The sequence below is a fragment of the Crinia signifera genome, chromosome 5, assembly GCF_055691185.1.
Source record: "Crinia signifera chromosome 5, ASM5569118v1, whole genome shotgun sequence".
NCBI lineage: Eukaryota > Metazoa > Chordata > Amphibia > Anura > Myobatrachidae > Crinia > Crinia signifera.
In genome coordinates, this window is record NC_139221.1 from 219,836,793 (window position 1) to 219,861,282 (window position 24,490).

The 24,490-nt window shown below is 42.7% G+C and overlaps 1 protein-coding gene across 3 annotated transcripts in view; it reads left to right on the forward strand.

Annotated features, from left to right (window-relative positions):
- Positions 1-24,490, forward strand: part of CUL1 (cullin 1) — a 73,414-nt gene that overhangs the window by 42,347 nt on the left and 6,577 nt on the right. For all 3 annotated transcript variants that reach the window (XM_083188545.1, XM_083188544.1, XM_083188546.1), the window contains 14 exons: positions 3,042-3,205; positions 4,321-4,483; positions 4,896-5,026; positions 5,549-5,656; positions 5,744-5,850; positions 5,975-6,023; positions 7,222-7,353; positions 8,076-8,193; positions 15,645-15,721; positions 18,100-18,231; positions 18,442-18,534; positions 18,719-18,766; positions 21,938-22,020; positions 23,138-23,243. In XM_083188545.1, coding sequence (XP_083044671.1) covers positions 3,042-3,205; positions 4,321-4,483; positions 4,896-5,026; positions 5,549-5,656; positions 5,744-5,850; positions 5,975-6,023; positions 7,222-7,353; positions 8,076-8,193; positions 15,645-15,721; positions 18,100-18,231; positions 18,442-18,534; positions 18,719-18,766; positions 21,938-22,020; positions 23,138-23,243 — 1,511 coding nt within the window. The remainder of the gene's footprint in view (positions 1-3,041; positions 3,206-4,320; positions 4,484-4,895; positions 5,027-5,548; positions 5,657-5,743; positions 5,851-5,974; positions 6,024-7,221; positions 7,354-8,075; positions 8,194-15,644; positions 15,722-18,099; positions 18,232-18,441; positions 18,535-18,718; positions 18,767-21,937; positions 22,021-23,137; positions 23,244-24,490) is intronic.

Sequence of the window (24,490 nt, forward strand, 5' to 3'; positions counted from 1 at the left end):
GTAGTTCCACAGTGAAATAGGCAGTCCTGCGCACCGCTGACAACGGGGGCACGTAAACTGGACACCCCGGCTATTTAGACGCTAAAGCGTCTAAATCCAGACTCCCTGCAAACCACTAAGATGGGGGCATCTAAATTTAGACGCTAGAGCGTCTAAATTTAGTAGGGTCTAGGGGTACACTATTAAACCTGTTCACAATGACACTAGTCGACGTAACAGCTGTCGACCTTGTTAATTCCGCTATCCACGCCAACCCGTAGCGAGCCCGCGAGGGGCGGCGGTACACATTCTATGACCTTTTTATACCCCCACTATCCACCTCAGCGTGGAGTTGATTTTATAAAGCGTGGAGAGCGCAGCGAGGGGACGCGGATACCTGTGAAGCCCGCGAGGGGACGCGGATACCTGTGAAGGTATCCGCTGCGCTCGCCACACTTTATAAAATCAACTCCACGCTGACGTGGATAGTGGGGGTATGAAAAGGTCGTAGGACGCGTACCGCCGCCCCTCGTGGGCTCGCCACGCTTCGGGTTGGCGTGGATAGTGGAATTAACAAGGTCAACAGCTGTTACGTCGACTAGTGTCATTGTGAACAGGGCTGTGGAGTTGGTAGATAAATGTTCTGACTCCGACTCCTCGTACTTCTGACGCAGACTCCGACTCCTCTGTATTAATATGCAAAATGTATTTTATACATTCCTTGAAGGAAAGAAAGGCAACATACATATTATTACTACAGAAACTAGAGGCTGGGAAGCCAACAGTCTACTGTATTGAACAGTTTAAGCAAAGGGCAAACACAATGAAAACAAAGTTTTATTCATTTTTTTTTTATTAATTAATTAAATGGCTGGATAGTAGCAGTAGGCATAAACATCAGGAACTTTACCAGTTCAAAGATAAAAACCACATTATTTGGTTGTTTGGGAACAAAAACAATAGGAAAGGTTCCGCATGCTTTGTGGCGACAACAAAAATCAACGAGCCACAATCTCCGCTGGTTTGCTTGCTCGTCACCATTCAATTCATGGACACAAGGAACGATTTCTTTACCGAATCGTTACTGGCGACGAAAAATGGTGCCTGTACATCAATATGAACCAGCATAAGGAATGGCTTAGCCAAGGTAAACAAACGACACCGCGCATGAAACAAGATCTTCATCCGCGTAAAAAGATGTTGTGCGTATGGTGGTTGAATGAATTTTTCGAGTCTACACCAGGTGATTTCTACCAACGAGGTATTGAAAACCTTATTGAACGTTGGAAATAAGTTGTAAACTACAAGGGAGAATACATTTATAAGTATTGGTGCTCCGAATTGTGCGTTGCGTGCCATATAGTGAAGCACATGAAAAGCATGCTTTTTCACGGTCACTTAACGTGTTCGTTTTGCGGTTACGTGAGGCACTGCATGCATTGGTCTTTATTCTTACAGTAGAGAAGTCATTAATTATCATTTTCGGAGTCGGTGCATTGTTTTCCGACTCCAGGTACTTAATTTCCTCCGACTCCACAGCCCTGATTGTGAACAGGTTTAATAGTGTACCCCTAGACCCTACTAAATTTAGACGCTTTAGCGTCTAAATTTAGATGCCCCCATCTTAGCGGTTTGCAGGGAGTCTGTATCTAGACGTCTAAATTGCCGGGGTGTCCAGTTCAGGGAGTCTCTGGATTTAGACGCTTTAGCGTCTAAATTGCCGGGTTGTCAGCGGTGCGCAGGACTGCCTATTTCACTGTGGAACTACAAGTACCACAGTGACCTGTCAGCACTGGGCAGCGTGCGCTGCTGCTGCCCAGCGCTAAGCTGATAACGTAGCTTACATAAGGAAAGCAGCCACGCGCTGCGCTGAGAACAGCTAGAGCGGCACGCGCACAGTAAACACAGAGTCTGGCAGACTGCCAAGTTTCACTGTGTGCGCGGTGGTGCCGTGAAACTACACAAGTACCAAATCTGCAATACTTTTACCCTTGGGCTGAGTGTGGGCAGTAATTAAATAATTAAATACCTCCAGCACTTAGCTGGAGGTCAAAAATTCTTTGCAAACTAATGATGGGAAATATTTGAATAGCTGTGAGCATTTAACCTGAGAGGGAAAACAGCATGGTAAAAGCCCACAGCTAATCCAATCTCCCCTGTCTGTATTTAAAACTGCTATGCAGGGAAGTGCAAAAAGATAGCAATTCATGACAAACCAGTGCTCCGTTATTATTATTATTATTATTATTATTATTTATTATTTTTCTCCTTTATGGTACTAGGGGAGAAAAAAATACTGTTACAATTTGTGCACTAGTTTCCATAAAACTTCATTTTTATTGATTTTGTTTGTTTTCAGACACCCCCCCCCCCCCCCCCCCCCAATATCACAAGTTTTCAAACTATTGTTGCCTTCTTTGTCTAATTGATAGTATTGCCTAGGCAATGCCAGCCCCATTATTTGGTTTCTTTGCTTTTTTAAAAAAAAAATCTTAACTTGGCTGTATGGTTTTGTTCCCCCCTACTGCTAGTGTATGTGTGTTTTGTTGTTGTTTTTGTTTAACCCAGTCACTGTAAGAGGGGGGAAGACCTAAATGATTGTTAAGCCCTGCTGATGTTCTGTAGTGTTCTCTCTAGTATCCGGCACCTTTCAAAACCCATGCAGTTCCTCTTTCCTGCCTGGGGTGTTGCCGTCTGCTCTTGATCACAAAAAAAAATATATATTTGTAAATTGTAAAATTGAAATGCATCCAGCAATGCAAAATAGTTTTGAAGCTTATTTTAACTGAGGGCCTTATTTATTTTCAAAGTTTTATTTAATCTTTGTTTAGAAACGTTAATATTTACATTTTAAAGGGTTTTAAAATGTGTTTTGCGTGAATTAATTTTTTTCTTTTTTTTTTTTTTTGTAATTTTGGCTTAATTTTCAAATCAAATTTTTAGATCTCATTAAATGTTAAAGTTAGTGTCCTTATTTTGCTTCTGAGTGAATGACTGCTGGGCATCAGCACAATGCATGCTTGGTTGAAACCATGGACTGACAATGTCCTTTATATTTGCAGTGGAACTGGGCTTAAATGAAGATGATGCGTTTGCCAAAGGCCCAACGTTGACGGTATACAAAGAATCTTTTGAGTCCCAGTTTTTGGCTGACACCGAGAGGTTCTACACTAGAGAGAGCACAGAGTTTTTACAGCAGAACCCAGTCACAGAATACATGAAGAAGGTTGGTTCAGTGCCGGCAATGTGTTATTTGTCTAATGCAGAGCTCATTCAAACGTTTTTTTGACTGCTTGCTGTTTGCTTTATAGGCGATTATAATGAATAAACTGCACAAGCAAGCTGTGGCCATTGTAGTAGGACATGGCTCACATACAGATAGATTAAATGTGTTTCTTGATTACTTTTTTAAAGACGCTGTCTAGGGCTATGTGTAAACCATTTGGAAGCAGGGCTTTTATATTATATCTCCAATTTCCTAACGTTTTTAAATACTCATCTCTGGGTTATGAGGCATTGGTGGGATCTGGCTGTATTCTGTAGGTCTATATATACTCCTCCCCTCCCCTTAGAAATGAAAGTAAAATGACATGTTTGCCATCAGTTGTTAAGTCATTAAGTTAGTGAGTGCATCACTTTTTTGCAGCCTAACTGTTTACTCCATGGGGGTAATTTACTAAGATGTGAGTTCTATTTCAGATGGGGTGTTGCTATGGGCAACCAATCAAATACTTTCTTTATTCCACACCCCCTGCAAAACATCAGCCAACATTTGGCATTTGCAGCAAAGCTTCATGCTCGCCCCAGGGCTTGTTTTAGTGGTACAAGTTTTGTCATAATTGGTGCACGAGGCATTGTGAAAATTGGGTGTGGTATGATTCACCGACAGTCGGGATCCCGACAGTCATTATCCCGATGTTGGGATCCCAACTTCCTGGTCTCAGACAGCGTGGCCTCGACCCCCACGAGGGAAAATAGCCGACGGCCGTCGGGAACCCGGCCGTCAGTGTTTTAACAGTCGGGATCCCGACGTCGGGTTAATGACTGTCCGGCAGCCGTGAAAATTACATGTCCTCTTAGATCCTCCCTAGAAGTACTTTTGTATGTTGTTTTCATTATCACAAGACCAGTAGTGTGACCTCGGCACATGCTGGTGTGTGAATTGGTAAGAAGACATCCATCTTGCAAGAGGGTTGACTTCTGCTTTGTCTGCACTGGCATTTCATTTCATTCTAGAAACCTTTTTCTACCTCTGAATCGCTGTATTGACTAGCATTTGGCCAGTAGATTGCAACGACCACTATTTGGTTCTCTTATCATGGTTTGTTTGGTGAATATTAGGCAGAAGCTCGGCTGTTGGAGGAGCAGAGGCGAGTACAGGTGTACCTTCATGAGAGCACACAAGATGAGCTGGCACGAAAATGTGAACAGGTTCTCATAGAAAAACACCTGGAGATCTTCCACACGGAGTTCCAGAATTTGCTAGATGCAGACAAAAATGAGGGTAACAATTTTTTTATCAATATTTCCTTCCTTTTTAAAGCTTTTAATTTTTTTGGGGAACTTCTTTTCGGAACTTTTTTCCTTCTATTTCCCTGATGCCAGTACATTAGTGGGTTACATATGGGTGTGCGCCTTCCAGGTGCTTTCATTATGTTTTCTCCTAGGGTTAATATACAGAGGTGTTCTCCGTAACTAATGCTCAAGTTACGCTCTAGGCCAGCCCGGGTGTATGAGGATAAATCTCTGATCAGAAGGTTTGGGGATTTTTTTTTTTTTTAGTATTGATGGGGTTTTTTTTCCCAGGATTCATATGAAAACTATATTTTTGATAGCCTAGATTGCAGTTCTTTTAAATATGGCAAGTAGTATTTGCAGAGCAGGTTGGCAGTACTGATGTATTATCTTTTTTACAGATTTGGGGCGAATGTACAATCTTGTATCTCGAATTCAAGATGGCTTAGGAGAGCTCAAAAAGCTTTTAGAAACGCATATCCACAATCAGGGACTTGCTGCAATAGAGAAATGCGGAGAAGCAGCACAAAATGCAAGTATTCCATTGCCTTCTACTAGCTTACTGTATAGTAATGCAATGCCATGGTCCTCTCTATACATCTTCAGGATCCCTGTCCATGTGTCATGCTAATTGGTTTGCTTTTTATGGGTAATTTAATTTTGTTTTATATTTAAAATCTGCACAGCTTTATTTGCCTTTGTGTTCTTTCTGAACAGGTAGCCTCCACCTGCCACTTCATAGTGCTTGACTCGTAAACTTCTGATATTAAAATTCTAAATGTTTTAGAAGTAAATTGGTTAATATTAATGACTTAACAGTCTACATTAACCCAGTGTTTTCCAAACTGAGTGCTGAGGCACTTGCTGGGGTTCCCTGGGCTGGTGGTCCAGGATGACTTCAGTTATTTATGGTCCATGTAATAGGAATGCTGCAATATCCCTATTTCAGAGCAGGAAACATTAAAATATACCATTTGTTCTGATATATGCTTGAAAACAAAGAATCTGTAGAACACTGTTCATCTAGCTAAACAAAGTATGCTTCCCCCTCTAGGATCCCAAAATGTATGTACAGACCGTTTTGGATGTCCACAAGAAATATAATGCACTAGTTATGTCAGCGTTCAACAATGATGCTGGTTTTGTGGCTGCACTAGATAAGGTGAGTTTAGATGCACTTGGTGTCTAGGTTGCTGTCATTTTGTTAACAGGCCAGAACATTGTTAATGTGTGATTATTTCATTCTTAGGCTTGTGGCCGATTTATAAATAACAATGCAGTAACAAAAATGGCCCAGTCTTCCAGCAAGTCTCCGGAGCTGCTTGCCCGTTACTGTGACTCGCTACTGAAGAAAAGGTAAGCTGCTTTCAGAGAACCATCTGTCTAGGCTACTAGATTGAAACATGTGGCAATGGTACTTTAGTGTCTTCTTGCTAACCTGTGCTTGTTTTGACATCAGTGCTTTTTCCTTGTATCATAGCTCGAAGAATCCAGAAGAGGCAGAGTTGGAAGATACGCTCAATCAAGTCGTAAGTCTAAAGATTCTACCAAATTTAAAATTTCTACAGTGTGTTTATAATTAAAATGCAGAAGAGAAACATTACAAGACATTCCTGTATAGCTGTTTGCTTACCACACCGGCAGTTTATGTGTAAATGATCCTGATTGGTTGGAACATAGCAGACTTTCACCATGTAGATTTAGATCATTACAATTGACAAGCCAAATCTGCCAATTTTTAAAGCTAAGCGTAATTTGGGCTAGAACTTTCTAAAAAGTTATGTCTTGCGAGTTATTGCCTTTCCAGAGAATATTTGAACAGTGGCACTTACAATTATACACCTACCATATGTACATACTCACTAGGGTTAATTTTGTCCAGGTGGAAAAAAAGTATTACGTACAGTAAATATAGCTTGCAATCATAAAGTCTGTAAATTAAACATGGAAAAAGGAAGACCTTATGCTTGCAGACTAATCGCAACTTAAATTTTCTTGTTGCGGGCATAATTTTTTAGTTCATTATGATGATTCTAAAATAAGTAATTCAGTATGTGTTTTAAGAGTGCTACTTTCGTTATTAATGCTAGTTTTAGTTTTGCAAATTAAAAAACGTGATTTCTGATTATTTCCACAGAAATTTTAATTGCAAAAAATAATTACTATTGATATTTTTTATCCTTTGACTCTTGTTCCCCAATATATGCTTTTCCCACAATACACATAAAATGTGACTAGGTTGCGGTGTATGTGACTAAATTAACAGGAACAGTTGCAAATACCTTGCAGGTTGTGTAACTCACCATGATCTCCGGTTTAATCCTTTTGAGTACCACGTGAATTTGTCAAAATAGGTGTGAAAATTGCCAAGCAAATGTTTTTAGTCCTCATAATGACCTGAAACTTTAACTTTTCTTTTACACAGCATTTTTTATTTGAATTTGTATAACAAATGTGAGCGAGGATATCTTTAACATTTCTCACAGATATCTTGAACATTTTTGGCACTCAATGGTGAAAGCCAAGTAGGTTAATCTCGGGCTAAATTGGTGAAATTGCCGCTGCACTTTTAATTTCATGGTTAAATCTAATAAATCCCTGGTCTTTCTATAACCCACAGACTGAATAATATATTACAATGAATAGTATATTTATTAAGTGATGCTGCTGCGTTGGTCTTTTGTAAATGAAAAGTGAGGTCTAGTAACCTTAGAAACTGCTTTGCAGATGGTGGTCTTCAAGTATATAGAAGATAAGGACGTGTTTCAGAAATTCTATGCAAAGATGCTTGCGAAACGTCTTGTTCATCAGAACAGTGCGAGCGATGACGCTGAAGCAAGTATGATATCCAAACTGAAGGTAAGTAACTGGAGAGTGCAGTGATTGCTTGTGTTTCTTGGGCCTCATTATAGAAAGAGTTTTTTGGGGGGGTGGTTGGTTCTTTTGTACTTTTTTTCATACTTGTCCATCCATATGAACGCCAGTTGGGAATGGTAAAGTTGCCTGAAACATGGCTAGTGAATTGGTACGCTAATTTCGAGTCCACGTGATGAACTACAAAAAATGAACTCCTGTCAACTTTTTGCCTGTCGACCATTTTGGTGTTCCATGTGTTTGTAGAGCAAGCAAGAGTTGTGGACTGCTAATTTTATAGTAAATATCTGATTAATCCATTAACATGACCTGTAATGGCATGTTCGCTAAACTGGTCCATTTCTTAATGCTTACCAGCTGGCATGTTAGTGTGCATAGCCATGGCCTCCTGTGTTGCCCATATCTGTCTACCTGTTCCCTATAGATTGTATACACTAACAAGCAGGGCCCTCTTCTCTTGCTCATACTATCCTCTTCTCCCCATAGCCAACACAGGCTTGGAAGATTGTTTTTGTGGTTATGACTGTATAAGCTTTAATGTTTTGTCTTGGTATGTATTATGCTGTGTTGTTGATATGAACTTTAATTTGTAAGCAATGTGTATATTTTGTTTGCTTTGTATGTACTCCTAAGGCCATGTAGACCACTTATAGTGTCGTATAAATGGTAGCATTATTTTTCTCACTTACTGTTTGTTCTGTTTACAGCAAGCTTGTGGTTTTGAATATACTTCAAAACTGCAGAGAATGTTCCAAGACATTGGGGTCAGCAAGGACTTGAATGAGCAGTTTAAGAAACACCTAACAAATTCCGAACCTCTTGACTGTAAGTAGCACTGACTGAAATATTCAAGGATAATGTGTGCAGTTTGCAATTGCACAAGCTCTTTTTTTCTGAATATGAAATTTACTAGCGAGTTCAAGATCTAGTTTTTATATAATGCATTGGTCGACACAGTATGGTTGGTATAATCCCTGCAACTGCGTAAGGAAAGGACTCTTCCTCTGTAGACCGTACTCCCTAGGCTTGAAAGGGATTAAAAAATGTAGCACGAAAATTTAACAGAGGAACAAATCCTATACTGTGCTTGGAAGAGTAAAAGACACTACCATGTTATAAAAACACCAGCGTACATCTTGGCCACAGCATCCCTCAGATGACTTGGCTATCAAGCCTCATTGCCTTGGTTCAGGTGCAGAAATGCTACACAATTTCTCTTTGGCTCTCCTTAGCTCCTGTGACACATCAGACTCAAGAATGGTCCTGATTCCAGGATAATAACTTTGTGTGCTAAATCCTGTCACCCTAGTCCATCGACATGTGGGCACAGGGTAACAATGAGGCATAGCCTGGAGCAGAGAGGTCTGGGCATCAAATGGTTACAGTCTTTTTCTCAGCAGCCACAGCCTCCCTCTCCACTATACTCCCACCTCCAGCCAGCCCTAGTGGCCTGATTCTTCATCATCAGCGGTCTGGGCATTGTTTGGGGAATGAAGGGGAGGAGCAGTGCAGGCTCTGCAGATCTGGCTGCTGCTGGAAACATGCACATGACTCATGGGTGGTATGTGCGCCAAGAGTTGCCGACTCACTCTAGAAGAATGACAGATAGTGGCAATTAGGCTGATCTTTAACAGATGTGTGGGTTCGGTTTTACACTGTTCTCAATTCAGGATCGTATTGGCTATCCAAAACATGTGACAGCCGATGGCCAATACGACCTCGATTTGAAAACCGATTAAAACTGATCCCAAACATCTCTAATATTTAAAAAACAGGTTCCGCAATGCTTACACTTAAAAATGGTAGATAGAATTAGGTACCCTATATACTCGAGTATAAGCCTACTTTTTCAGAACATTTTATATGCTGAAAAAGCCCCCCTCTGCTTATACTCGAGTGAGGGTCCCACTTGAGTCAATAAGTTTTCCCAGTTTTTTTGTTGTAAAATTAGGCGCCTCGGCTTATAATCAGGTTGACTTCTACTCGAGTATATACGGTAACTCCGTTTTAGGAAGGACTGCATGCTCTGATACCAAGGGGGTACATTTTACTAAAGTGTGAGGTGTTGGGTGTTTTTTTTTTTTTTAAATAGAAGTGAGAGCTGTTGCCCATAGCAACAATCAGATTGTAAGCGTTATTTATTTAGCAATTTCTATACGATAATAGCTACAATCTGATTTGTTGCTATGGGCAGCATCTCGCTTCTAAAAACTAACACTTCAGTAAAATTTACCCCCACAGGTCACAAAAGCTTAAACCTAAGTCAGGTCCGACAACAGGAAGGAGAAGTCTGAGTGAATAAGGTTCTTGTTGGCAGAGTTCCAAGTTAGGACCTATAGAGCTCTACATTGAGAGTTTGAAATCATCAAGTTGTTTTGGTGTCACTTATGCTTATTGCATTCCATAGCCCACAATTGAGAAAGTGCTACTTTGTTGTTCCCATAACCATAGTGACTTTTTTCTTCTACGATCCCCATGGCAGCCATAACACTGGGATGTATCCCTTTCCCCATAGATCAGACAGGAGTTTTTTCTTTAGGACCGCCCACCTTGGGTATAACAGCCTCCTCCTCCTTAGCCTCAGTGTCTTTTTTTCCTGTCTCCGTTAGAGAGGACAGAGTAGGAGTACTTATTTTATTTTCAAGCAGGGTTACCTCTTATACATGGAGTGGCTTCCGGGGAAGGAGAAGATGTGAGGGGGATTGGATTTATCTATACCCCTACGCATGCACCCGTTTATGTCTGCGTGGAAGGAGAAACAAGGTACCATGTACATACGTTTGTGGAGCTCAAATCCGGCATGATACAGCATGGAGCCGGGAAGCTGAAGCAGCGTGGGTGAGACAGGCGGCAGTCCGGGCTGTAAGCCGCGACTGCACGCTGCGGGGCTAAGGCACTGTAGGGCGGAAGTACGCGGCGGCGTCTAACTTCCGCCCAGAACGATCCTTGTGTGCGCACTAAAGGTGTCCCTGGGGAAACAAGGAAGATAACTTTGGTTCTGCTCGGCCATCCTGAGTATTGCTGGGACGGCATGGAAGGGGTTATGGTGCCCTATTTAAACACAGTAAAAACGCTGTTCAGAGCATCACGCTGTGCTGGAGTTATGATGGCTGAGATGGAAGTGCCTTCTTCCCCTAAGCTGGATAATGCCCCTATGAGGTAAGGTCTTTGGTTTTGGGCATTAGATTCTTTTTATTTCTAGTTACTTAGTATACTTATTATCTTTTATAGTGTGCCTACAGAAGGTACCTCTGTACCGAAGAAAAGGCTTTCTAAAAAGTACATTGAGTCAAATTGCATGTCATGTGATAAGGTGTTTTCTGTGAGTCAAAATAAATCACTATGTGAAGATTGTGAAGTAAGACATAAGGAGCCCATAAAGGATGTGACAAAGAAATCTGAACATACTGAAATGTTAAAGTAACTTATGGCTTGGATGAAACAAAACTTTGTATCTAAGAGTGAATTTGTTCAGTCACAGACAGCAAAAAGATCCAGATCACACGCTGGACTGAGTCAGGATGATGGTTCGTCTGGAATGGATGATCCAATTAAGAATTTCACGGATCAATCAGGAGAAATTGAGGAAGATAGAACCTTCAATCTTGATATAGTGGAAAATGTATTAAAGAACATATACAAGGCAATGAACTACCAAGAAGCTACGGGTACTTCAGCTGAAAAGGACCCGCTATTTGAAGACAGGTCCAAAAAGGGGAGGTCCTTCCCAGTTAATAAAGTAGTAAGAGAGATAATTGCTAAGGAGTGGATAAATGTGGACAAGAAACTCACACTTAGTAATAGAGTGGATAAAATGTATCCATACAAGGATGAAGAATTTATGGCATGGTGCAAGATTCCAAAGGTAGATGCAGCGGTGGCAGAGCTCACGTCAAGGTCAACAATACCGGTGGAAGACACAGCAGCCTTCAAGGATTCCATGGATAAGAAAGTAGAAACCTCATTTCGGAAGGTACATACTGCATCCTCAGGTGCACTCAGGTCATCAGTGGCAATTGCATCTGTATCCCGTGCTCTCAGGCTTTGGGCGGCCAATCTACATACTGATGTAGAAGACAAAATATCTAAAGCCTATATTTTACGCAGTCTAGAGATTATGCAGAAATCCATTGACTATTTGTGTTAAGCATCCCTCGATTCTGTATCCTTTGCATCCAAATCCATGGCAGCCGGAGTAACAGCAAGACAGGCACTGTGGCTAAAGCCATGGAGTGCCGAAGCAAACTCTAAAAATAAATTGACAGCATTACCCTTTGAGGGAAATTATTTATTTGGGTCCAAACTTGACGCCATGATCCAGAAACTGTCAGGAGGTAAATCTGTCCGGCTTCCGCAAGATAGAAGGAATCGGTTTCCTTACCCAGGAACACCTAAACCATCCTTTAAAGAAGCAAGAAGTTATAGGCCTGGAAAGCCATATTATAGAAGAGGGAACCCAAACCTATCCCGTCATTCCTTTCGGCAGCCCTATCGAGGAAAATTTCAGTCCGACAGAGGTGGAAGACTATGACTATCCACAAAGCATCAAGATAGGAGCAAGACTATCGAATTTCCCAGTGGTCTGGAAAAGGACGATTGGGGACAGATGGGTCCTGAATATAATTCAGAAGGGTTATTCAATAGAATTTGTAAATTACCCGAAACAAGATCGGATTTTAAGGTCCAGAACACCAATATCGAGGGAAGAAAGAGAGTTGTCAATGAAGATAGATCAACTTCTAGAAATAAACGCCATAGAAGAAGTTCCCAGGCAACAACACAAGAAAGGGTTTTACTCGAACTTATTTCTAGTGAAGAAAGCCAATGGAGAATACAGGACAATCTTGGATCTGAGGGATCTCAATCAGAATATAAAGAAGATAAAATTCAGGATGGAAAGCTTGACATCCATTATAACTGGAATAAAGAAGGGGGCGTTCCTAGCGTCAATAGACTTAAAGGACGCCTATTATCACATTCCAGTAAACACTTATCACCGAAGATTCCTCAGGTTCTCGGTGTCAAACAGGCACTTCCAGTTTGCCTGCCTACCCTTTGGGCTAAGAACATCTCCGAGGGTGTTCACAAAGGTTCTGGTCACCTTGATTGCAGAATTAAGAAAACAGGGGGTTCTGATATGGCCATATCTGGACGATCTTCTAATTGTAGGGGATTCAGAAGAAGAAGTCCTACAAAGTCTAGAGCTGACGTTATCAACCCTACGGAAGCACGGTTGGGTCGTAAACGAAACCAAGAGCAATCTTTTACCAAGTCAAATTATTCAGTTCTTGGGCGTCCTAATAGACACTGTAAATTTCAACATTGCTCTTTCACCGGAGAGATGTTTGAGGATTCAGGAAATGATAGAGAAGGTTCTGTATTCAAAGAGGGTGACTTTTTTATGATGGCAGTACAATTGTTGGGCATGATGACGTCCTGCATAAGAATTATACCATGGGCCCAGGCAAATATGAGAGGTCTACAAGGGTACCTGTTACCTCTGATCCGAAGAGGATACAGGGACCATCATCTTATTCTACTGAACAACTCAGTAAGAAGATCCATACTGTGGTGGACAAGAGATCTGGAGAAAAGAAGATCCAGTCTAGAGAGTCCGAGATACGTGGTAGTAACCACAGATGCCAGTCTAACTGGTTGGGGAGCACATATGACGAATTCATCAGTGCAAGGAATATGGTCCCTGGAAGAAGCAATGAATTCCTCGAATGTAAGAGAACTTCAAGCAGTCTGGGAAGCTATAAGACTACTGAAGAATTACACAGAGGGGAATCATGTCAGAATTATGTCAGACAACGTGACGGTGGTCTCACATATAAATCATCAGGGAGGCACCAGAAGCAGGAAACTGATGAGAATATCACAGGATATTATGACATGGGCAGAGAAATATCTTCTCTCAATCTTGGCAGTATACATACCAGGAAGGAGGAACATAGTCGCAGACTTCCTGAGTCGAAAATTGCTAGATCCGGGAGAATGGGAACTGAACAAAGAGGTATTCAGGGAGATTGTACAGAAATTCGGAGTTCCAGAGATAGACCTGATGGCTACTCACGCCAACAAGAAGGTGAAGACATTCTGCTCAAAATATTATCATGCCCAAGCAGCGACATTGGATGCCTTTACAATCAAATGTCAGTTCAAACTAGGGTACATATTCCCACCCTTTCCCTTGATACACAGGGTGATGAAGGTACAAGAGGACAAGGCAGACCTAGTGGCAATCCTGCCATATTGGCCACGGAGGGGCTGGTTCTCAAATGCTCTAAGGTTATCGGTGCAGAAACCATGGGAGCTGCCCGACAGACCGGATCTGCTGAGACAAGGTCCAGTACTACACTCAGAACCCGCGACATTATGTCTAAGGGCTTGGAGATTGAGCGGCAAATACTAAAGAAGCATAATCTTTCTTTACAGGTCACTGATATGATGCTGAAAGCCAGAAAAGATGTCTCTTCATTAGCATACTACAGGACATGGATAAAATTCATCGAATGGGGTCAATTCTCAGGTGAATATGCCAAGATTTCCACTGGGGAGGTACTGCAGTTCCTATTTGATGGATTTCTATTAGGTTTAGCAACGGCCACCATCAAGGCACAGGTGTCAGCCTTAAGCGTTCTGCTAGACAGACCATTGGCGGAAGAGAAGATGGTAAAGAGGTTCAGCAGGGCCATGAAGAGAGTTAGGCCCCCAATTAAATCAATTGTGGCCCCGTGGGACCTGAACTTGCTTCTTACAGTACTAACCAAGCATCCATTTGAACCACTTATGGACATTCCGCTCAAACTACTTACCTGGAAAGTGGTTTTTCTCGTAGCAGTCACCTCTGCTAGGAGAGTGAGTGAGCTACAGGCGTTGTGGATTGAGGAACCCTATCTTGTTGTGTTTCCGGACAGGGTTGTGTTGAGAACACACCCACAATTCTTACCTAAGGTCATCTCTAGATTTCACCTCAATCAAGAGATAACGCTTCCCGAGTTCTATCCAAATCCTCAGGATGAAGAGGAAGAAATGTGGCATAAATTAGATCTGGTGAGGGCCATATCTATATACTTGGAAAGAACCAAGACATTTAGAGCCACCAAACATTTATTTGTAATTCCAGAAGGAATAAAGAAAGGAGGAGCACCAGTTAAGCAAACGATATCTAGGTGGATAAGAGAAGTTATCTTATTTGCCTACAAGAAAGAAAACAAGGTGGCACACTCCACTTGGGCAGTCTCCACTTCATGGGCGAATAAGGCGAAGGCATCGGTTACAGAGATCTGTGGAGCTGCTACCTGGTCTTTGGTCCATACTTTCTCCAACCATTATGCACTTAATGTATCTACTGCCCACTTTGGGAACCATGTTCTGCAAGGAGCTAGGTCAGCCGGACTGGCTTCGCCATAAGTAAATATTTATACAGCTATACCTCCCGTGTGGTTTTACTTGGGTATGTCCTAGTGTTATGGCTGCCATGGGGATCGTAGAAGAAAGAGTCGAATTATACTCACCGATAATTCCTTTTTCTTCCTAGAGATCCCATGGCAGCCACTTGTTGCCCTCCCGTGTTATTATTGTGTTTTTTCTTCAGGATTACGGAGACACTCAAAAGACACTGAGGCTAAGGAGGAGGAGGCTGTTATACCCAAGGTGGGCGGTCCTAGAGAAAAAACTCCTGTCTGATCTATGGGGAAAGGGATACATCCCAGTGTTATGGCTGCCATGGGATCTCTAGGAAGAAAATGGAATTATCGGTGAGTATAATTCGACTTTTTTTTTCCTGTGGTGGATATTACCAGATAAAATTTTTTTTTTTTATAGAACAGTGGATAAGAGTGTAGAAATATCATCCCTAGAATATGTCTGGAAAGATGCATTTTATCCAGGTTACTTAACCTCGAGGCATTTTAGAAAATCAAAGAATGCGGACTGGGAAGACTAATGGATTGAGGGGCAGATTTATTACGCTCGTGAAGTGATAAAGTGTCTGGTTTTTATCACCGGCCAATCAGCTCCTAACTGAAGTTAAAGGCTTGGTTTGAAAAATGACAGATAGCAACTGGTTGGCCGGTGATAAAAAAAAAAGACATTTTATCACTTCACGAGCATAATAAATCTGCCCCTCAAGGACTTTTAAGCGATATATTGCCAAGATGTATCTAGTTGTAACTGCTCTGAAGTTGGTCAAACCCCAGCAGTATCATATACTTGTTTTTTTTTTAAATGGTTGAAAGCACTGTTCTAAAACTCTGTCTCCCTCTCTGCAGTGGATTTCAGCATACAGGTTCTCAGCTCTGGATCGTGGCCTTTTCAACAATTCTGCACATTTGCTTTACCCTCTGAGGTAGTGTTTTATTTGCCTATTTACCATTTCTTAATGCGATTTTTCTGTCTAAAATGTGATCTTTTAATAGGTATAATAAACTAAACTTCTTATCTAATGCATCAAATCTACCTATCATGTAACAAAGGAATGCCAATTGCCTTTCCCTGAGTGTAGGCATGAAGCAAAATGTGTAGTCTTGCTGGTGTAACGTGTAGTTTTCCATCGGCAAAGTGCACTCAGGAGATAGTGTCCAAGCTTTGCAGTCAGTGATGAAATGCTCAGTGACGCAACAGGCTTTTTCATCTGTCGCATCTAAATCTGGCCATATGATACTCAAACGTTCCTACAAAATTTCCAACTAGTTGGTTGTCGTTTGCTCCAATTCCTTCTCAGATTTTCATTCCAGTCAGCCATCTGCTTCAAAATCCCCCAAAAAACAACCCATCAAAATTACCTGGCATTTAAATGCCTGATAAAAGCTGTGTAGTTCACGCAGTGTGACTGAAGTATTAGCCAGCTAGACCATGTATGGCAGCGCGTCATCTGTGACAGGGCATTTCAATTATACCCCGTTCTCACTGCCGCAAAAACCTGGGTATTTGCCAGGGCAAGCAGTCATTTCCCGTGTCCTTTCTCCGTGTGAAAGGGTCTTTGTGAAATTCCCGGGTGTTATTCCCTGGGAATTAGACACTGTTTTTTTGCAGGGTTTTTCCTGGGTAATACATGGGTGTATGGCAGTGTGAACAGCACAGACCTGGGTTTTTCTCACAAAATGCCAAAAAAGCACATTCGTTGGGGTATGTAATCATGTGATATGTGACTGCCAGCCAATAAAAGCTGATTTTTAAACAGCCAATCACAGCAATTTGTGCAAATTTCCCAACACCCAATCAAATTCCACACACTTGTTGGAAGGCAGACCATGGAAAACAGTGTGAAAGGGGCAGACACAGGAAATTCCTGGGTCTGAGGTGCAGTATGAAGGGGTCTGTTGAGCTGAGAAGCTCTGTGCCCAGCCAAAAATCAAGCAAGAAAAACCCGGGATTTTGCAGGGGCGGCAGTGAGAATGCAGCATTAGTTATAGGCTGAGCCTTGAAGGAGAGGCTGGATTACATAATTAGGAGAGCCTCTCAAACAACCAATGATAAGTCAAACACTGTTAGACTGGGTTGGTATTTTATCTGAAAGGTGCACATAGACTGTTAGGAACCTTGGCAGCATCAGGCCCTGTAATGCCCCTTTCAGACCGCACTTTAAAAACGGTATATTGCCGTTTTTTTACCGTTTTAAAACGGTAATGTGTGCGGTCTGAAGGTGCAGGACCACTTAACCGGTTAGAAAAAAACGTTTTTTCTAACCGGTTAAAATGCAGGGTCCTACCCGTTTCAGAACCGGTATTTTAGGCTCAAAATCGGTTCTGAAACGGTATTTAGGACCCAGCCAATGAGCTGGGTCCTAAATTCAGCACAGTGAATACTTAATGAGCGCTCATTAAGTATTCACAGCACTGGAGCCCCCCCGCGCGCGTGTCGGCGCCCCCCCGCGCGTGTCGGCGCCCCCCCGTGTCGACTTACCCCGTGCCGGTATCTCCGTTGTGGTTCCCGGCACTGCAGCTCAGTATGCTCGGAAAGCACTTATGAAAAAAGTGTCTTTCAGAAAATGGCTGCCCCCATACGAAAGACAGTTTTTTTAAATAGTGTTTCCTATGGGGCAGCCATTTTCTGGAAGACACTTTTTTCATAAGTGCTTTTCGAGCATACTGAGCTGCAGTGCCGGGATCCACAACGGAGGTACCGGCACGGGGTAAGTCGACACGGGGGGGGTGGCGCCGACATGCACGGGGGGCGTCGACACGCGTGAGGAGGGGGGAGCTGCACGGAGGGGAGGGCTGAAGGCTGCACTGGCTTTGACCCTGTATTTGGAAAGTTTCCAAAAACGGGTCGCCAGTGTCAAAAAATCGGCACTTAAATGGTAATATACCGTTTAAGTGCTGCGGTGTGAAAGGGGTTTTATCTGGCAGACCCGTTTTTGGAAAACGTTTCCAAATACAGGGTCAAAGCCAGAGATGCGGTCTGAAAGCAGCATAAGTGAGTAGTGTGGAAAGGCCCTTCTTTTCTGACACTTTTTAGTAAGGTATACCCAATCCTATTAGCTGATGCCAAGTAGCTTTACCGTAAGTCTTTCTGGATATACTGCAAATCAAACACTATAAGTGTGTCCTCAATCCCCTTTAATAGACGATGTTTCATAAAGAGGTTGTAATATCAATAAGTAATGCAATTTGTGGGTTGCAGCATGCTTTATCAGATAGGAAACTTCAAAACGAGCACAAGTAGATTACCAGTTTCCGATCTATTTATTTCCATGAAATAAAAGTGTGTTTTTATCTCTTTCAGCTGGAACGAAGTTACCAGAGGTTTACAGCTTTTTACGCCAGTCGTCACAGCGGGAGGAAGCTGACTTGGTTGTATCAGTTGTCCAAAGGGGAATTGGTTACCAACTGCTTTAAAAACAGATACACTTTGCAGGTGGGTGTTTACATAAGGAAAGGTTTATTGCATAAAGGTTTTGTGCAATGCTTTAATAAGGTCAAATCTATTTGCACAGTAGTACAGTTGTAGCTGACGGTAGCTTTTCGCCTGGTATTGACACTACACTGAAGCTTGTTCTGTTCATTTGTGTGATGAAGAAACATAATGGTAGATAGCCCTAAATATAACATTTATTCTGTGTTGTAGGCATCCACATTCCAGATGGCAATCCTGCTTCAGTATAACACAGAAGATGCCTATACAGTACAGCAACTGACAGACAGCACGCAGATAAAAATGGTACCTTTTTGTAGGATATTGTACTATATATAATATAAAGCTGTGCAGCATGCAGGCTGTCCAACTCCCTGTTATGAAGCCACTCCCATCGCCTGTTTTATATGAGGCTGGCTTTTGTTATGCTTTAAAGAGCTTCTCTCGTAAAAAATGTATCATAAGATATTAATATCTGTTTCTGTTGCAGGACATCTTGGTGCAAGTGCTGCAAATATTACTGAAGTCAAAATTATTGGTGAGTAAATTCCCAATCTGAATGTATATTTTTAATGCTTGTACACACGCGGCGGGCTGTTATAAGGCACTATTAAGGCCCCCATAAAATATCCTATTTGTGTCCAACTTTCACCCGATTCCGGCAGATCGGGCCAAGAAATTGGGTAAAATTGGCACCAATAGCGTGTGTAACATCCAATCCGGTGTGGTGGTCCTGTGTGCATCGGATCAGAGCCGTCGATAATATAGGCTGCCTGTAAGATCTGTGTTGGACCACCTCCAGGGAGCAGGGAAAGGGGATTGCATGTGATACCTCACCTGCAGCAGTTCCCCGTGAGCTGTATCATATGGGATCCTGCCTCCCAGGCAGATGAAGGGGGATTGGATGTGACTTCACCAAGGCGAGAAGTCCCATAGTGTATGGATACCTTTAGTATTACTCCCCACTGCTTGCTTAACACAAAATCACTTTGTAACAACAGAGGGCTCTGTGTGGTTCAGTCCCAAGATATGACTGATTTAATGCAGTTAGTAAGCCACACTGTAAGATCAATTAGTTAATGGGGGAAATGTCTGTTTAGAAACGTCTCCTCTACAGAGTGAACATACATGGGGGTGTCTTGATTCTACATTACTTCATGTCATACTTAGTATCTCATGGCACAGACTAGTTCAGTGATAAAGTAAACATGTTCATAAGTTATAGATGCAGTGGGGATGTGAAATGTGGCCTGGATACCAGTTTGTGCCATATCCTCATACCGTTTGAATGTTTGTAAATACCCAGTCTGTTGTATTACGGTCTCCTATTGTAAAGCGCAATGGAATATGCTGCGCTATATGAGAAACTGTTAAGTAAATATCGTGTGAGCTACATTTAACTATTGCTCTATTTTGGCAGCTGCATTTTCCAGGGGGGTTTGCTGGTTAGCACATTACATACAGAGATGTATGTAATATGTGCTGGCTGCAAGTCTAAGGTATCGGCCGCGATGTGTCTATCACAGCCGCCGCTGCAGCACCCTGGGACTCGGCATATGGCGCCATTTTCCTTCAAAGCCCTCCTGTGAAACCTGACCAATGGGTGCATAGGGGTGGGCTTAGCAGAGTGATGCCTAATGTGGAATCCTGGGTGCTGCAGCAGCCGCTGTTATAGATCTAGCATCGCAAAATTCCAAGTGATCTGCAGCCAGCACACATGTTGCATACATCCCTATATGCATGTTCATATGTGCTAACTCCCTGCATGATGTGCTGTGAGCTGATACTAGATGCTGTTCTTAGTGTGTATATCACATGTTACAGCTTGTGGACACAATGTGGATAACCTTGCGTTACCTAATAGGTCTAACAGCAAAATTAGAGGTAAAACTAATATAATCCTATGATGTTCCCGAAAGTCTGGTGGACTAGACGACTCCTGTCCACTCAGCTGCTTTTGCATAGTGACACTTCCAGTGAGAGAATTTACCTGACATCTGTTGCTAGGCAGTCCTAGGGGAAGGTGGTTTCCCTGATACAGCCACTTGTTTGTAATGAGTAGTGTCAACAAGTAGGACATCTGCAACTGACCGTTAAAATGTAGTTTAAAGCCTGTGTACTGTCTGCACTTATAAGGACACTTAATATCGGTGTATTGTTGCTGACTACAGATGTACATCTAGTAGCCTTTCATGTTAAACAGTCCTTCTAGCCGTTCTACTCCAGTAACGTGGTGTCTTTTTTTTTTTTTTTGGGTGACTTTTTCTGTTAACTAGCATCTTTCTTGCAAAACTGAGTGAATAGGCTGCTTTAGTCCTGCTGCATAGAATTTGAAACCGAAGCATGGAGGATAGATATATGTGGGCACATGTATATGTGCATTCCTTTATACCCATCTTCTATTGGCTACTCCATCTAGGCCTACTATATCCTTTCAATCTAGGGAGACCTATGATTTGCACAGGTACATAAAAACTGGCCATAAAACTGTAACTATAGGTGTCCCAGATTAAAGGGATATTCTAGCAGGTCCATCTTCATCTTATGCTGTGTACACACGGTCCGATTTCCTTTCCGATGTTGACGATATCGTCAACATCGGATCGGCATCGGATCCAGATCGCAAGGGTTTTAACCCTTGCGATCCCGATCCGATCCCGATGCGCGTTCATGTATCGGAAGCCAGAAAGTCTTGGCTGCCTTGTCTATATAGTGCAGATCTGCACTATATAGTCAAGATAGGATGCAAATCGGATGTGCCTTAAGATCCTATCCACGATCCTATCTGATCAGATCGTGGATAGGATCTTAAGGCACATCTAACGTGTGTACACGCCATTAGGTTGGTTTTCTGAACAGAACAAGGAGTTCAGTGACCTCCACATTTGCCAGAGCTCAGCCCAATACGCCAGGCATTCCCAACCTTGGTCCTCAAGGCACACAACAGTCGAGGATTTAGTGATATCCAGGCTTGCACACAGGTAATTTAATTAGTACCTCAGTTACTTTAACTTGACAAGCCTGGATATCACTACAACCTGCACTGTTGGTGTGCCTTGAGGACCAAGGTTGGGAATGCCTCCAATACGCCAATCCTTCCCAGACTCTATCCATGTTTAAGCACAAATGGGCAAATCAAAATGTCTGCGGTAAGTCACTTGCATTGAAGTATGGATAGACTTAATACCTATGTACAGAGTTTGAGAAACTGTACAATAGAGCACATTTGGGGTGTAGAGGAATGAGCATTCTGCAGCATGAATCTACATCTGACCAATCTGGAGCTACTGCATGTTTGTCAAGTCATGGACCAGAATCTCTAAACAAGGGATTCCCAACATCAGTGATAAAGTACCACCAACAGGCCATGTTTTATGGGTTTCTTTGATTACGCACCATGCAAATCAATCTATGTTGCTGGGTCAGTAATTATCCCTCCTGTTCCACAGACAGACATCCTTAAAGCATGACCTGTTGGGAAGACCTGAGGGATGAAATTAGGAAACACTGGTCTTCAGGTGGTAGACCGCTTGTCTAATACTCCTTATGAATATTTTCTGCTGTTATCCTTTCGTACAGCATAAGTTGCTGTAAATGTATGTTCAGTTGTATGAGAACATCTGATGTTAATCATTTTCTGTTATTGGAAGCATAATATTGCTCTGTTTGTACTAAGCTAATGATGTGATTTATTTGTGTATTAAACCAGGTTTTAGAAGATGAAAATGCAAATGTAGATGAAGTGGAACTGAGGCCGGATATCTTAATAAAGCTGTACCTGGGCTATAAAAAGTATGTCCAGATTTGTCATCCCACCTAATCTGCCAGTGACTTGTGGTGTTAAATAAAATATTTTCAATCCTCGGTAGGAGTTAGTGAGTGAAGCCATTACAAATAAGTGGTTAAAGTAACATTCTCCTGTGGCATCACACTGCTGCACACATACCTTTGCAGCATTAAGGGTATACATGCAACAAGTAACCCTTAGGCAAGCTGTATCCATACCTCATTTATTCTGTGTGAAGGACCAATCCAATTTCCCCATCTTCAATTTAAGACTTTCATATTGTCCAATGTGTTTTTCCTTCGAAGTGCAAAGGTGGTTGCATTGCACATGCCATCAGGTCACTATTACTAGATGGTATAGTCTTCAGCTGACAAGCCACATGTGAGCGACTGAGTGATCCTACTCAGCAAACCTACTGGTATGTTTGCTGGGGTGCCGGATGACTGCCTAGCGGGGGGGGGTCTCGACTGTCAGTATCTCAACGTCTTAATCCTGACTGCCGGTGCTCAGACGGGGTATCCCGACCCATGGGCTATTCTCCCTTGTGGGGGTCCGCGACCCTCATAGAGGGAGAATAGAACATGTGGCGAGCAAAGCGAGTCACAGAGCCTGCAGCGTGGCAAGTGCAGCGAGCCCGCAAGGGACTTCTTTGTGCTCGCTCCTCTGTCGGAGCACCGGCAGTCAGAATTCGGAAGTTGGGATACTAACCGTCAGGATCCCCCCTGTCGGGCTGCCATAGCACAGCGGGTTTTAACGTTCTTTAGCATTTCCAATATTATTTGGATGAGAACAGTCTTATGTTGACTTAGACGTGATTAAATAAAGTCCTAAAACTGCATTCACTTTGAGTACATAATAAAAATCCTGATTCAACGCGAAAAGTCTTGAAATATTCATGTGTATTTCAATTTCCCTTACTGTGACAGAATGTTAGCTCCGTATTTATCCCCTCCCTTTTATTAACATAGCCTACTGAAAGGTTAGATCTGTGGTGTGTTGCGTAAATGTGTTCTTCCCCCAGCATTCCACAGATTCACCAATACTTTGAAATGTTAACATTTGATCAGACCACTAGATTTTTTTTTTTTTTTTTTTTAAATGACCATTCCTTTTTCTTGGCAGTAAAAAACTTCGAGTGAACATTAATGTCCCCATGAAAACAGAGCAGAAACAAGAGCAAGAAACGACGCACAAAAACATAGAGGAAGATCGCAAGCTCCTCATTCAGGTAACGTCTGGCCTGATAAGTCCTTTGTACTTGCAAAGAATAGGGCATGCACTGTCTGTTCTGAGTTTCGGCCAGCTTGTTTATGAACCATCTCTTACTAGTAAGTCGGCTATCATATGTGAAAGTCTGTAATTTCTCACAGATCTCTTTCTGCAGTATTTGGGAGTGTGTGCTTTAAGCTATTGTGCAAGGGCATGGGAAATCTGCAGCCTACGTCAAGTTCATGAAAGCATTTATAGTCCAAAGTGGTGTTAATAACTATATATTTATTTTAGAGGTGACTAATGCTAATTCTAATTTTTCTTACGGCCAGTGGAGGATGCTGGGGTGTGGGTATTCCGGGCTTGAGGTACGGGCACCAAGGATTAGAAACTTCTTGTGGCTTGAGCAGCCCCAGGCTCCGCCCCCCTAATACCCCTTCCTGTCCTCAGAGACCAGTTTTTTCCTTGGTGCTCTGAGGAACAGGCACCACGCTAAGGAGAGGGCATTTTTAGCCCTAGTTTACTTCTTCTTTTTTTTTTTAACACAGCCGTCAGACCCGCAGCGCTGCTGCGGCTGACGGCAGAGATCTCTCCCGGCGTCTGGTGGACGGACCTGTCGGCCGCTCGCACCAGACACCTCAGGCACTTGGAGGGAGCTGCAGCCGGGAGAAGCACAGGTAAGCGGCTTCCCTTTGAAGGGGAGCCGGATATCGCGGCTCACACCGCCGGCGGAGGGGGCGCCGCCGGAGGCCTGGCAGCAGTACTCAGCTCATGCTGAGAAACCGCTAGACCACCAGGAGTTTTCTGCGTAAGCATCTCTCTCTGTGAAAAGGGAGTTACACTGGTGGTTCCAGGAGGGGACGGAGTACAAGATAACTCCGCCCCCATGCTCGCGGCAATGGCCTGTCCTGGGTTCCCGCCGCGAGCGCTCCTCTCCTCCCCCCTGTGTCACAGCGGGGGCCATTTTAGCTCACTTGCTGCCTGCCTGCTAAACGGAGAGGAGCTTAAGAAATCGCCTCCCTTTGCCTCCACTGTTATCAGTGACAGGTTGTATTATCCTCACCTCACTTATATGGTGAAGGTGTAGGAAACAAAGTGCCGAATCCTGTGTGTATGTGTTGTGTGAGGGATTGAATACTGCAGTGTATTTTTTCTGTCTTTGTTATTTTCCACAGTTTGTTATGTTGATGTGAGTATTCATATACCACATCTCTCTGTAGATTTGACAGAGAGCGCAGTATTAGTTCACTGTTTTTTTTTATTTAG